Here is a 15,620-nt window from a genome sequence, read left to right as displayed (position 1 = left end):
TGCAGGTGTCCCAAATGACATCTTAACTACGACACCAAACATCTACCCCAAAACCATTTTAATCTATATCAGAGTTTAATCTAGGAAAGCTAAATACATTTTCATGATTAAATAGCTTAGATTTTTCAACCTCAATAATTTATACAGGGATATCAAATATATGATACAAAGTTAATAGAGGCACAAGTCAGTTTCTGAATAATAAAAGATCATGTTTAGACTTAAGTATTTAAATGATTTTTCCCACCATTTGCTACCAAGAGATTTCTTTATTCTGCATTTCAAATCTGAAATAAAGAGTCTCACGGTTTGGAAAAAACAGTCTATTAAAGAACCAAATTTAATTTTAGTATAATAGATATGAAAATTCAAAACAATGTACCAATCACTGGCAGAGCCACGGACTATTTTCTTTGTGTGAAATCCTGTAGTAAACAGGAATCTAGCAGCAAGCTGAATACTAATCATAGTTATTTCTTCTGCTTCAGGTAACAGGTGATCTTGCCCTAGTGAAGAAAAGTAGAATACATATTTTTCTAAAAACTCAAATTTTCATTTTCAAGTCCCATTTTCTAAACAAGTCTGCATTTCCACTATTTGTGAGAATTCCTTAAGTTGTTTTAAAAAAAAAAAAAAACCCTTCTCAGGGCACGTATGAGATCATTCTGATTCTAAATTTTAGCAGCTCACTCAAGCACATTTCAAACTAGTCAAAAATCAACTGTTAAAATAAGTTTCTATTTCCAAACAATAAGTCAATATATACTGCTCAAAGGTTAAGAGTCACCTTAAATGTAACTTTAATAACCAGAAGCAAAAATTTGCACCCGTTTAGTGAAAACGTTAATTTATATGAACTTAACAATCCCATGAGAACTGTTATTATTATTGGTACTTACCTGGAGGAGGGTTTAAGTAAATACCATTACATGTAAGCAGTTTTTTCATAAACTGAAAATATTCCAAACTGTACTGCATTCGATTATGCATGAACTGCACATTCTGTTTGCGTACGCTTCTCTCAATGGCTGATGGCATAATAATCTGATGGGGTCTTGTGGTGATCGCAAGCTCTGAGATATATCTTATCAACTCATCATCTTGGTCTATTGTGTCCATTCGTTCATAAAAAAGTATATAAGCATTCCACCACCTTTTCTGGCGCCTGTATGACATACGTTTCATCATGTGATCAAACACTTCTCCCATGTACTCTCCACCAAAACACTGGTTTTTCATTTCTTCATCATCGTCCATTTTACACTCTGTTACATCCCCATCATCAAATTTGTACCAGCGATTTCTCTCACCATCTCCACCATTTCTTTGAATGATGTAAGAATAATAATGCCCCCCACTTGCTTGACCACTGTGTACAAGCACACCTACAAGTCTGTATTTTGTACTTCCTGCTGATTCACTTTCAGACTGCTCATTCTGTTGTATCAATTGACTCTCTGGGTTTACGTTATCTCCTTCCAGCTTAGCAACACCTGCAACTGTGTAAGGTTCCATATCCAGCTCGCGGGGAAATTCAAAATAATCATTGAACTTGATTGCACATTCTCTCTCCCAGTCATAGTCAAATCGTTTTAGTTGGATAGCAAGAACAGGAGGTAATTTTTTAATTAGCAAGCGTTTTACGGTATCAACCTGAAATAAACAAGGAAGGTTGTTGGATGTTCTATTAGAATCCACTGCAAATAAGCAAGCATAACAAAAAGCCACAAAACTTTAAAGAAAAAAAGAAGCCAAAACTCTTTAAGACACACCCACACTCACCCAGACACACACACACACCCAGACACACACACACACACACACACACCATGCTCCCATCAGCTGGTTCACTCCTCAAATGGTCACAAAGGCCAAGGCTGGGTTAGGCTGAAGCCAGGAACTCAATCCAGTCACCCATATGGGTAAGCAGAGACCCCAAAAACTGAATATCACCACTGTCTCCCAGGGTCTGTATTAGCAGGAAGCTAGAGTCAGGAGTCAGTACATACAGCACATTGGACAATGTACTACAATATGAGATGTTTGCATCCTAGCCATTAGGCTAACATGCCTCCTCAAAAAAGCAAACTTTCAAATGGCATTACAATCCTGTTAAGATTTATCTGAATTTCTAAGTATAAACACATGACATTGACACAACTGATTTAAATGTTAACTAAAATATAATATGTAAACAGCTTATGCCATCTGCTATAGATCGCAAAAATTAGTGATAGACATTTATTTATTGCCTGGTTTCTATGTGTCACTGCTATCTAAACATTATTACTTACTTGATGTTTACTGTTACTCTACTGAAGGTCTGCTGTGAAAATAACTAAAGACATACTGTAACAATAATAGCAATTAACATATACTGGGCAATTGGATACTAGGTAATACATGCTGTGGGCTGCACAAGAAGTAATATTTAATACAATCTTCTCTAGCAGAGCACCACTGAATTTTTTTTTGGATAGGTAGAGTTATAGACAGTGAGAAAGAGAGGGAGAAAGGTCTTCCTTCCGTTGGTTCACTCCCCAAATGGCCACTACAGCCGGCGTCGTGCTGATCCAAAGCCAGGAGCTTCCTCCTGGTCTCCCATGCGGGTGCAGGGCCCAAGCACTTGGGCCATCCTCCACTGCCCTCCAGGACCACAGCAGAGAGCTGGACTGGAAGAGGAGCAACTGGGACTAGAACCCCAGCGCCCATATGGGTTGCCGGCACCACAAGCGGAAGATTAACCAAGTGAGCCACGGCACCAGCCCTACCACTGAATTTTAAGAATGAGGCGATCAGGGGTCACAGAGAGGTTAAGTAACTTAAGTCTCTGAGCTGTGGGTGGCAGGCAGTATGGCTTTATAACCCATAATTTCACTTTCTTAGAATTTAGTACCTTTCTAAGTAATTCATAATGTCAAAGTAACACAGGTGACTTGGTGGTGAGTTTGGAAACCCCAAAAGACAAACATTATTTATTTATTGTACAAGGGTACTTAAAAAAATTTCATGGAAAAATAAAATTTAATGTATGAGTTAATTTTAGCACAAAAAACAAATCTGAAACCCATGGAAAGTTTTTTCCTAACATGCACTTTCCATATACGAAAAAAACACATCAAACTTTTCATACCAAAATAAACTCATTTTCCACGAACTTTTTGAAGTACCCACTTTTGTGTGAATTCTCTCAGAGCAAAGTTCCCACAGCTAAAAATCAATCAGGTTGGTCTAGAAATCTGATTAAAAAATGGCTTTAAAACCGCAAGTGGTAAAAGACATCTTACATGGTTAAATAATTAAGTTTCAGCAAAGTAGTCTCCATGAGTGACCCTAGACATGAGGGGAAGAATGTTTTTCTTTATCCAGCTCTGAAGCTTTGAGGGGTCCCACAGAAGTTGTGTTTCTTTGTAGAGATCAAAGTGTGTAACTCTTGAGAATGAGATTTTTAAGCTACTATGATTTCTAAAATCATTTACCCTTACTTACCTGTGTTCCCTAGTCCCTCTGGTATTATTTGTTAATATTTCCCTGACAAATCTTTAAATCAATTATTATCTTGATGATCTCTGTTATCACTGTAACAAAGTAGGGTACAGAACAAGAGGGCAGATTCTGAGGATGAACTAAATATGATAATTACTTTAAATAAAACTGGATAATCCTTACCTTCTTATTGCATTTTTCACAATGATATGCATTTGCACCTTCTAATAAATCTCCTTTGACATACTGTTCCAGAGAATCAAGAAGATTTTGGTGGTTTCTAATGTCTACATTCAAAGTTGTGAAAGATTCTTCACATTCGTACCTAAAATGATCAAAAAGGATTATTCCTTAGTTTACTAATAACTTACAGAAATCTACATTTGCAATGTTTATTACACAATACAAAATCTATAAACTGTAGGATGTTACCAATAAATGATGACTAACATGTATTGTTAGTCCTTACCCTGTCCTGAGCAATATATTAGGCTATTTACAGGCTACAGATATTAGGCTGTCTCCATGACAAATCTATTAGAGAAATATCACCAACTCACATTAGAGCATTAGAGAGCACTGGGTTAACTTAATCAATATCACTAGGTGAAATTCTGATTCTAACAGCTTAAGCTCTTTATAGCTTATCATGCTACTTTTAGTGTTATTTGTTCAGGAAGTAATTCATATCACAGCCAAAGCATGAATTTAAGTTCTGGATAGGGTTTCTTTCTTTCTTTTTTTTTTTTTTTTTTAAAGATATATATATATATTTATTTGGGAGGCAGAGGCAGTCTTCCACCTGCTGGTTCACTTCCCAAATGGCAGTAATCCCAGGGCAGGCCGAAGCCAGGAGCCTCTTTCCAGGTCTCCAACGTGGGTGCAGGTGCCCAAACACTTGGGCCATCTGCTGCTGCTTTCCCAGGTGCATTAGCAGGGAGCTAGATTAGAAGTCGAACAGCCAGGACTTGAACCGGAACCCACATGGGATGCCAGTGAGGCATGGAAGACTTTCTCTCTCTCTTTCTCTATGTAACTCTTTCAAATAAATAAATACTTCTTACATTCTAACCTGAAGGGTAGATTTATAAGTAACACATATAGTTATACAAAATACCATTTTATTTCCTCAAGAATAATAATCTCACATAAAAGAACATAAGAGCATGAAATAGTAAGATTAGGCAGAATAAAAGGAACCAAAAGTAACCAAGAAAAAGGAAAAGCTCCCAAGTGGTAAGGTATGTGCAATGTGTAATTCATTCAATTTATGACATTCAGTATTCAGCGGCATCCTCCACTTTTGTTAAGGTCCAGTCAAAAAAAATTTTTTTTTGTCTGTCTACACACACACACACACACACACACACAAGAACATATTTTCAATGTCATTACTGCTTGCTTACCTGTGTGGGCAGCCTTGGCAAATTTTCTGATCAGCAAAGGAACCTCCTAAGACTTTACTTAGCATAGCTGGATGTCCCAAGGCTTTTAAAGCTTCATCTAAACTATCCACCAACGAGTTAAAAAATTCTAAAGCATCATGTTGTTCACGTAGATTAACAGGCTCACCCCAAAGCCTAAGAAATGAATAAAACATGTAACATGTGACATTCTTAGAATTATATGCTGTTCAATTTTAGGGAGAAAAAAAGCAACACATCCACAAAATGATAGTATATAAACTGAGATTTCATTCTTCAATTAAATGAAGAAGTATAGGGCAAAAAAACAGAAACAAAAAAGCACACTCTACCTAGACAGTGTAGTGAAGGGAGAGTTAGGCTAACATAAAATTAGTACTCCAGTGGCAAAGAACTGCCTTGAAACTACTGGTGTGATTGATGGATAGGACAGGATGGCTCCAAGAAGGATGGCTGCTCTAGGTAATACTGTATATGAAACTTTTTTTTTTTTTTGGTTTAACTTTTTAAGTGTCTTTATTATGCATTTGAGAGAAGAGAGACAGAGATCTCTCATTGGTTCACTCCCCAAATGCCTACAACACCAGAGTAGTACTGGGGGAAAAGGGGACAGGTGAGGCTAGGAGCCAGGAACTCAAATGCTTAAGCCATCACTGCTGCCTCCCAGATGTGCATTAGCAAGAAATGTCTGCCTTATGTAAGTATTCTTTAAAAAAAAAAAAAAAAAAACTTATTTGAAAAAACACATCAGAAAGCACTCACATCCTCTGGTTCACTCCCTAAATGCTCCTAACAACCCTCTACCAAGGCTGAAGCCAGGAGTCAAGTAAACAAGGTCTTGGTTGACCTTGATGGCATGGACCCAACTACTTGAGACATTACTGCTGCCTCCAAGAGTATGTATTAGCAGAAAGCTGGAACCAACAGCCAGAGTCAGACAATGACATGGGATGTGGGCCTCTCAACTAGCATCTTAACCACTGGCCACTGCCATCGTGGCACAGTGGGTTAAGCCACTGCCTGTGATGCCAGCATCCAATGTGAGTGCCAACTCAAGTCCTGGCTACTCTATTTCTGATCTATCTCTCTGCCAACGTGCTTGGGAAAGCAGTAGCAGATGGCCAAAGTACTTGCCACTCGCACAAGACCTGGATGGAATTCCAGGCTCCTCGCTTTGGCCTGGCCCAGCCCTGGCTGCTGCGGCCATTTGGGGAGTGAACCAATGGATGGAAGATGTCTCTGCCTTTCAAGTCTTATTCTTACGTAGGTGTTGGAATTACACTTTATTTCTTTCATTTTATTTAAATTATTGGAAAACATAGTAAATAGATACAATTTATTCTTAAATTGATTATTCTAAATAAAAACTGAAAGGTTAAGATGTTGTTTTGGATGTCTGCATCCCATACTGAAGTGCCTGGGTAAAGGAACTCTTTTGATAACACTTCTATGTAGCAAATAATGTCATCTCAATTAAAATAAAACAATTTGTACACAGTAAGTTTAAAGTCAGACACATCATTAGTTGTTAAAATCAATCTGTTTCATTATTGGAAATGACACCAGCCCTTTCTCTTTATTTTTAATCTATACCCAACCTCCCGTACTTTCATATGTAGTCAATGTAATAACTAACAAAGAAAAATGGTATCCTTTACAATGAGAAATCTGTTAAGATACCAAGTGATTCTGCACTGAGTCAGAAGGTGCATGGTAAGAAGCATGCAACATAATTTTGTAGTGTTTTTTTTTGTTCTATTTAATACTATTCGTCGAACTCTAACACAATTATTCTTAGGTGTTTAAATTTAACTGAAAAGTGATCTCTGTTAAATATAAGAGTGGGAATAAGAGAGGGAGGAGATGTACAATCTGGGACATGCTCAAGCTGACTTGCTCCAAATGGCATAGTTAGAAACGTGCCAGGGGATTCCAATACAATCCCATCAAGGTGGCATGTACCAATGCCATCTCACTAGTCCCAGTGATCAATTTCTGTTCACAATTGATCATAATGATAGGTCTAAGAGTCAAAGAGATCACATAAACAAGACTAGTGTCTGCTAATACTAACTGATAGAATAAAAAAGGGAGAATGATCCAACATGGGAAGCAGGATACACAGCACTTATAGAGTGGCAGATGTCCTAAACAGCATTCTGGCCTCAGAATCAGCCCTTAAGGCATTCGAATCTGGCTGAAGCACCCATGGGGAGAGTATTTTAGGCATGGAAAGCCAAGACACTCTGGCAAAAAAAAAAAAAAAAAAAAAAAAAAAACAATAACAACAACAACAACAAACAAACCTAAATGAAAGATCTCTGTGAGTGAGATCCCAGTGGAAAGAATGGGCCATCAAAGAAGGAGGTACGTTTCTCTGAAGGGAGGAGAGAACTTCCACTTTGACTATGACCTTGTCTAAATAAGATCAGAGTTAGAGAACTCAAAATGCTTCCACAGCCTTGGCAGTTCATGACAAGAGCCTCGGGTGATTACTGACGTCATAAACAAGAGTGTCAATTTGTTAAGTCAACAACAGGAGTCACTGTGCACTTACTCCTCATGTAGAATCTCTGTCCTTAATGTGTTGTACAATGTGAATTAATGCTATAACTAGTACTCAAACAGTATTTTACACTTTGTGTTTTGGTGTGGGTGAAAACTGTTGAAATCTTTACTTAATATATACTAAATTGATCTGTATATAAAGAGAATTGAAAATGAATCTTGATGCGAATGGAATGGGAGAGGGAGGGGGAGCGGGAGATGGGAGGGTTGTGGGTGGGAAGGAAGTTATGGGGGGGGGAGCCATTGTAATCCATAAACTGTACTTTGGAAATTTGTATTTATTAAATAAAAGTTAAAAAAAGAAGCATATAACATACTTATATAGTTTTCTTGCCCTCCTTCCCAAAATTTAACATGAATACAATCATAAGAGAACCATCACATAAATCAGGGCAGACATTTTGCAAGATAACTAGCTTGAAACTCTTCAAAAATATCAATGTCAAGGGGAACTATTTTAGATTAAAAGTGGAACAAAGAGGTAACAAATTCTTGTGATTCCTTTCTGATAAAGAAAAAACAAAACAAAACAAAAAAAAAACCCTAAGACTTAAAAGGTCATTTTAGAGAAATTAGAATATATACCAATGAATATTACAGATTATTCAATGTTATATAGAGTAAAATCATTACACCAAAGTAATTTAAGTAGGACAACAGTATTATTATCAGAGGATACACATTAAAAGTTTAGAAGTATCATGGTTGCTACTTACCATCAATTGGGTTTGAAAAAAACAAACTATAATGTAAGCATACATACATAAGATAACCAAATATGGTAAAATGTTAACAAAATCATAAATCTAGGTAAAGAGTTAAGGTGATTATCATACAACTTTTTAACCTGCAGGTCTGAAATGTTCAAAAACAAAAAAAACTAGAGGAGTGCAGGCAACATGGTTAACTAACCCACATGGATCAAGAGTAGATTAGATTATGTGTCTGTAGTGTGGTAATTCCAGAGTGCTAGTGTAGAAAAACTGAGCTACACTAGCATAGGGAATAAAAAAACAAAGGTATTAGGAGAGAGAACACTATAAATTGAGTGACAATTCTTAAGATAAAAGCTCAAAAAGTTTCAGAGTGATTTGGAACAGCAGGAACAGAAATGCTGAAAGCCTTAGAGCAGAGATGGGAAAAGCCAGGGAAAAAAGAGAACTGGAGTGGATGATGCAACTGAAAGGGCAAAAGCATAGCTGGGAGGAAAGGTAGTGCCTGCAAGGCCTAGTACAGATTAAGCAGGGAGCCTAGTTAGGGGAATAAAGAACTGACATGGTGAACTGGGTATGGATGTGTGTGTGTCACTGTACTACATCCACTTTAGGAATCAGAGTACCCAAATAGTTGGTGAGGAAAAATTATCCCAGCTAATAAAAATAAAAGAATGATAAAATTAGAATATTGGTATTTTGTGATCTTGATGAGATATTAAGACAGATAATTAACGACTATTAACATAATACAAAGACATGTGCTACTTCCCAAGGAGATAAACATCACTACATGTGAAGTAGCCTTGTTTATCCATTCCATGAGAAGAAAAATAACATCTCAGTCTGATCAAGCATCCAGATCTCACTAGGCATTTACAGGAGATGCAGGGGGCTGATGCAAACAGAAAATATTAAAAAAGAATATGTACCTATCTCACCAATAAAGTTCAGACTGTGGGAAAATCTACAAGACAAACTATTTCTTTTTATTCTTCCTCCCAATAACTGTAAAGTGGGGGTGGTTGTGGTGGTGGTAAGAGATTTAAGAGTCATTATTAACCATTTTTGGCATATGTACCTCATTTGTATCTTAACTTTAAAATTATGAGATAACTGGGTAAATTCCAACACTGACAGACATATTTGAGAGACATGATAATAGCATGATAGTAATTTTTTAAAAAAGATTTATTATTTATTTGAAAGGCAGAGTTACAGAGAGGCAGAGGCAGAGAGAGGTCTTCCATCTGCTGGTTCACTCCCCAGATGGCCGCAACAGCTGGAGCTGTGCAGATCCAAAACCAGGAGCCAGGAACTTCCTCCAGGTCTCCCACGCGGGTGCTGGAGCCCAAGGACTTGGGCCATCTTCCCCTGCTTTCCCAGGCCATAGCAGAGAGCTGGATCAGAAGTGGAGCAGCCGGGACTGGAACTGGTGCCCATATGGGATGCTGGTGCTGCAAGTGGCAGCTTTACCTGCTATGCCATAGTGCCGGCCCCAATAGTTGTTTTAAAACAAACATACATACATACTGGATTATTTATGGACGAAACATATCTGGGATTTGCTTCAAAACAATCTGAAGGGGTGGGTGCTGTGGTCCACAGCAGGTTAAACTACTGATTATGATGTCCATATCCTGGTTTGAGTACCAGCTCCCCTGCCTCCAACCCAACTTTCTGCTAATGCACTTGGGAAGGCAGCAGATTACGGTCAAGTACTTGAATCCCTATCACCCACTTGGGAGACCCAGATGGAGTCTTTGACTTCTGGCTTAGATCTCGTCCAGTCCCAGCTCTCTCTGACACTCTGCCTTTCAAATAGATAGATTTGGGAGGGGAGAGGAAGAAACTAACCAACCCACCAATTTGGAAAGAAGTCAAAAGGAGTACAGACTTAACAAGACTGACCACAAATTGACAACTGTGAAGTTGAGTGATGAGTAAAAGGTTCATACTTTTCCCTCTACTTCTGTATATATCAGACGTTTTCATAATAAGGCATCTTAAAAGACTAAAGAATGATGCCCCTCCTTAACCAAGACAGTTTCTAACTCCTCCTATAGCGACAATGAGAGAAAAAAATCCAACTAAGTACAATTTCAATATCATTACCGCCTAAACATTAAACATAAAGATGCCTCTTAACACAGGTTTGAGAAGTTAATCATTTGGCATATTGAAATGTTCATTAAGTTTTATGAAATATCACTATTACTACCCATTCATAGTTTACCTGAACTGTTTCCAAAATCCTCTGGGCACATAGTATTGTAGTCGAGAAGCAGCCAAATGACCAAAGATGACCTGAAGGTGTCTTAGAACACCAATGTTGTATTCTTTCCTGTCTTCTGTTTTACTTAATGCTGGTTTGTCTTCAAATTGTTGAGGATATCCAAATACATCATCCCTGGGATCAACATTGCTCTAGAAACAAAACAAAAAAATCACGAATGAACTAATCCAGAATAAGTACGTTCTGACAAATGCCAAAACAGTGAACAAATGATTTATACTTCTATTATCTTTCTCATTTCCATTGAATATAACTTTAAATGCATACAATTTATAACATTAGTGTTTGTCCTCACCATTTTACCATGTGAGGTATCGTAACCAGCAACCCTAACCATGTATTTGGAGAGGTAAAACATACCAAGAGTATAATATAACAGATTAAGTTAGACTTAAAACAAGTGCAGGCTCTACCACTTATAACGTACATTAAGTGTTCGAAACAGTCAAAAAAAAATACACAAATGAGTAACAGAAGTACTCCTCAACAAATGGTTCTGAGAAATCTGGACACCCATATGCAAAACAATGAAGTTGGACCCTTATGTAACATTATATACAAAAACTAACTCAAAATGGATAAAAGACCTAAATCTAAGAGCTGAAATCACAATATTCTTTAGTGAAAACAGGGTAAAAGGCTCAAAATGTTAGATTTGGCAGTGATTTCTTGGAGATGATACTAAAGACAAAAGGCAACAAACACAAATGAAACTTCATGGTGCAAAGACACTATCAATAGAATAAAAAGGCAACCTACACGGTGGGTGAAAATAAAATCATGTATCTGGGGGATGGCATTGTGGTACAGTGGAGAGGCAGCCACTGTGACACTGGCACCCCATGTCGGTGCCAGTATGTGTCCCAGCTGCTGTTCTTCCTCCTATCCAGCTCCCTGTTAATGGCCTGGGGAAGAGCAGCAGAAGATGGCCCAAGCGCTTGAGCCCCTGCTACCTACGTGGGAGACCTGGAGGAAGCTCCTGGCTCCTGAATACATACAGAACAGAAAACAACTTGATTTAAAAAATACATAAAAGATTTCAAGGGATTTTCTCCCAAAGAAGACATACAAATGACCAGTAATAAGCACAGGAACATATGCTCAACACCACTAACCATTAGGGAAATGTAAAAACACAACAAAATACTACCTCACAACCAATTAGGATGGCTACAATCAAAATAGAATATAACAAATTTTGGTGAAGACATGCAGAAATCAGAATCCTTGTGCACTGTTGGTCAGAATGTAAAATCACCTGATCACTGTTGTTCCTCATAAATTAAAAATAGAATCATTGTAGGATTTAAAGCTTCTCCATCTGGGCAGGTAGGCAAAAGAATTGCCAACAGGGTCTTAAAGAATAATCTGTACACCCATGTTCACAGCAGCCTTATTCATAACAGTTAAAATGGAGAAGCAACCCAAGTGCATACCAATGGATGTGAATGCATGAGTGACACACGGTACAGATCAAGCATCACTAATATGAAAATCCAGAACTTTTTGAGCATCAGTGGGTGAAAATTTCAGGTTTTGTAGCATTTTGGATTCAGATTAGGAATGTTCAACCAGCAAAGTCTATGTAAATAATCCAAAATCTAAAAATAAATAAATTTCAAACACTTCTGGTCCCAACCATTTTTGGTAAGATACTCAACCTATATATACAAATAATGGAAGTTTATTCAGCCTGAAAAAAGAGGACATTCTTACACATGCTACAACATGGATGAACCTTGAGGACATTATGCTAAATGAATTAAGCCAGTCACGAAAAATCACATAGTGCGTGATTCCACTTATGTGAGGTCTTTTGAAGAGTAGTCAAGAACAAAGAGACAGAAAGGTGGATGCTAGGGGTTGGGGTTCTTGGGGGAAGAGAGAGATGTTTAATAGGCAAAGTTTTGTAAGATGAAAATAGTTCTAGAGATAAACAGTGGTGATGGTGTACAACATTATGAACTGCTAATTTCAGAATGGTTAAGATGGTAAATTTTATGGGTATTTTATCATAACTTTAAAAATACAGAGGCAGAAGATGTAATATGAAGACAGAAATCCCTAGAGGTCACAATCACATGACAGTTACAGAGTAGAATTTAGTTGTTTTTACGGTTAATTGAACATCTTTCTATATTCCCTGAATTGCATCTCAAACCTTTGCTGCAGAAACAGACAATCTCCAGTCCCTGCCCATTAGAAACTTACTGTCTAGGGCAAGAAATAAGAATATAAACAAAACAAAAACCAAGAAAAATCTCACTGTCCAGTGAAGTGCTAAGAGACTACCATACACGTGGGAGACCTGGATGGAATTAGAGACTCCTGGCTTCAGCCTGGCCCAGCCTCGGTCTGTTGTGGCCATTTGGGGAGTGAACTAGCTGATGGAAAGTATCTCTCTAATTCTGCTTTTCAACTAAGTCAATCTTAAAACAACAATAACAAAAGAAAGTACAATACTTTCTTAGAGAAAACAGTATCTGGTATCAGAAACTTTAAACAAAGAAAAAAAAAGATTTACCTCATTGTCCTGCTTCTCATCCCCAGACATATCGTCATCTACATCACTACCTGTGCCTTCAATTGCAAGAATACCATTCCTGATGGAGGGAATCATGTAGAGTTGCTGAATCACAGAATTCATGTAACAAGTAGCACCAGCATTTTTCAGCCCCACAAATCCTTTTGGTGGGCGGGGCCCAACGGGTGGCAAGTATTCCCATTCAGTGAGTGCTTCACAAGCTGAGAAAAGAAAAGATTCTTGTAGCATGAACACAACCATTTCATCCTTTCAACTTGTTAGGCTGATAAAGCAACACTAGCAACAACAATTCTACCATCCCAACAGCCACCTGAAGCAGTACCCTAAGTTTGCTTTGCCCTACAACAAATCCAAGATACGGCAGCAACAAGCACCACTGCAGATTCTTTTTTTTTTTTTTTTTTTTTTTTTGACAGAGTTAGAGAGACAGAGAGAAAGGTCTTCCTTCTGTTGGTTCACCTCCCAAATGGCCGCTATGGCTGGTGCACTGCACTTATCTGAAGCCAGGAGCCAGGTGCTTCCTCCTGGTCTCTTAAGCGGGTATAGGGGCGCAAGCACTTGGGCCATCCTCCACTGCCTTCCCGGGCCACAGCAGAGAGCTGGACTGGAAGAGGAGCAACTGGGACTAGAACTCTGTGCCCATATGGGATGCCGGCGTCACAGGCGGAGGATTAACCAAGTGAGCCCCGGCGCCAGCCCCACCACTGCAGATTCTTATCCAAATACACACAAATCTATATTTTACCTGATGGTTTTACTCTGTGGCAGTCTCTGAAGTAGTTATACAAGAAGACACACCACTAACGTCTATGTGCTAACTTTAGTTTATCTTTGTTTAGTCAAGAACTGCCATAATATTTTGTATATTTATGCTTTAAAAAGTGCCTGCAAACACATCATAGCATGAAGCTTCATATAAATACATCAACACACATCACAGCTTGCTCAGTTTTAAATAATTCTAAGACCATCTGGATTTACATTCTGATTTTAATACTTCCAGACTCTTTGGCTTCACCTACAGGTGAGCTTCTGTTTCTCCTAGTGTATCTAATAGTAAAAGCAATATTTGATTTTGCCTATATTGATAGTGCTATTTTGAGAAGCAAAGGAAATAGTGGATTTGAAAGTTCTGTGAGAAGTGCAAATCACATCTTCCTATCTCCTTCCATCTTAGTATAAGCCAGGAAACAATGTAAATAACATCAGTGTGTAGGACCTAATTAAAATTAAGTATAGTGAACCTGAAAAGTATATGGCCAATAAAGGGAACTAGGTAAATATTCATGTGTTGACAGGGAACAATGACAGATACATCACTAAGTGGAAAACAAAGCAAACAAATAACATTGTGTGTACTATATACCCATTTGGTTTAAAAACGCAGACTAAAGATTTCTAAGTAGACTTTGTGAAAGAGATGCCAAAGGATATATATGAATTGAGAATGGTTTTAGGTGTCAAAGGTGACTGAAGGAACAAATGGGCAGAAACACTTTTTAGTGTATATTCTTTTAGTACTTGAGATTTTTACCACAGAAATATAACAAAAAAAATTCAACTGTTTGTAGACGTGATAGAATAAAGGTCTAAGCTTTTAAGCAGTTTAACCAGAAACTCTTAAGATGTTATTGGAAACTTCTTTATATTCTGAAATACAACATATCAAAAATTATTTTAGGATCTACTATAATCAATTATATTCTTGTGTTATAAACTAGTTTTCTCTTAAAAACAAAACAGCTTCAGTTGTATTTATTTCTGCTTTTTCTGTGATTTACTGCCCTCAACCCCTTTGAGCATCAGTTCCTTATATGAAAAGTCTAGAGTCTATGTTGTGGTCTATTTCATGAGCTTGCCATGGGCATTTCCTGAGAACACAAAGTGTACATCCTAATCTTCCAAAATCAGATTTTCTTCAAACTCACAAGAAAACTATGTTAGAAGACTTTCTAGGGGCTGGTGCTGTGGTGTAGCAGGCAAGGTTGCCGCCTGCAGTGCCGGCATCACATATGGGCACGAGTTTGAGTCTCGACTGCTCCACTTCCAATCCAGATCGATGCTATGGCCTGGGAAAGCAGTAGAAGATGGTCCAAGTGCTTGGGCCCCTGCACCCGCAAGGGAGACCCATAAGAAGCTCCTGGCTCCTGGCTTCGGATCGGCTCAGCTCCGGCCGTTGCAGCCAATTGGGGAATGAACCAGTGGATGGAAGACCTCTCTTTCTCTCTCTCTGCCTCTCCTTCTGTCTCTGTATAACTCTTTCAAATAAATAAATAAATAAATACACACACACACACACACACACAGATGACTTTCTAAGCAGGGGCCTGAAAGGTTTTTTCTAATGCATGCAAATTAAAGTTGTAAATCTGAACTCTGGAATTTACTATGGCTGCTTTTTACTCTGTGGAATTTGGGTTTTATTTCATATTTAACAAGATGAAGTTTACTTTGCCAACCACTTATACCACTTATAGGAGAACATTAAATGATTTTGAAAAATTTTTTTTACTAAGGCTGTCTGCTTATACTAGTTTTAACCGTGCACCCATTTGTTAAAATGGTTAAACCAATAGATGAAACAAAAC

General features: G+C 37.9%; 1 protein-coding gene across 10 annotated transcripts in view; it reads right to left on the bottom strand.

Moving 5' to 3' along the window:
- Positions 1-15,620, bottom strand: part of USP9X (ubiquitin specific peptidase 9 X-linked) — a 192,968-nt gene that overhangs the window by 19,140 nt on the left and 158,208 nt on the right. For all 10 annotated transcript variants that reach the window (XM_070067484.1, XM_051827694.2, XM_070067485.1 and 7 more), the window contains 6 exons: positions 13,012-13,232; positions 10,428-10,618; positions 4,893-5,066; positions 3,670-3,811; positions 900-1,653; positions 383-506 (listed from right to left, as the gene is read on the bottom strand). In XM_070067484.1, the coding sequence (XP_069923585.1) occupies positions 383-506; positions 900-1,653; positions 3,670-3,811; positions 4,893-5,066; positions 10,428-10,618; positions 13,012-13,232 (1,606 nt within the window). The remainder of the gene's footprint in view (positions 1-382; positions 507-899; positions 1,654-3,669; positions 3,812-4,892; positions 5,067-10,427; positions 10,619-13,011; positions 13,233-15,620) is intronic.

Source organism: Oryctolagus cuniculus, chromosome X, assembly GCF_964237555.1.
Source record: "Oryctolagus cuniculus chromosome X, mOryCun1.1, whole genome shotgun sequence".
Lineage (NCBI taxonomy): Eukaryota > Metazoa > Chordata > Mammalia > Lagomorpha > Leporidae > Oryctolagus > Oryctolagus cuniculus.
The sequence above is the reverse complement of the archived record's forward strand: the minus strand, read 5'-3'. Positions and strand labels throughout refer to the sequence as shown.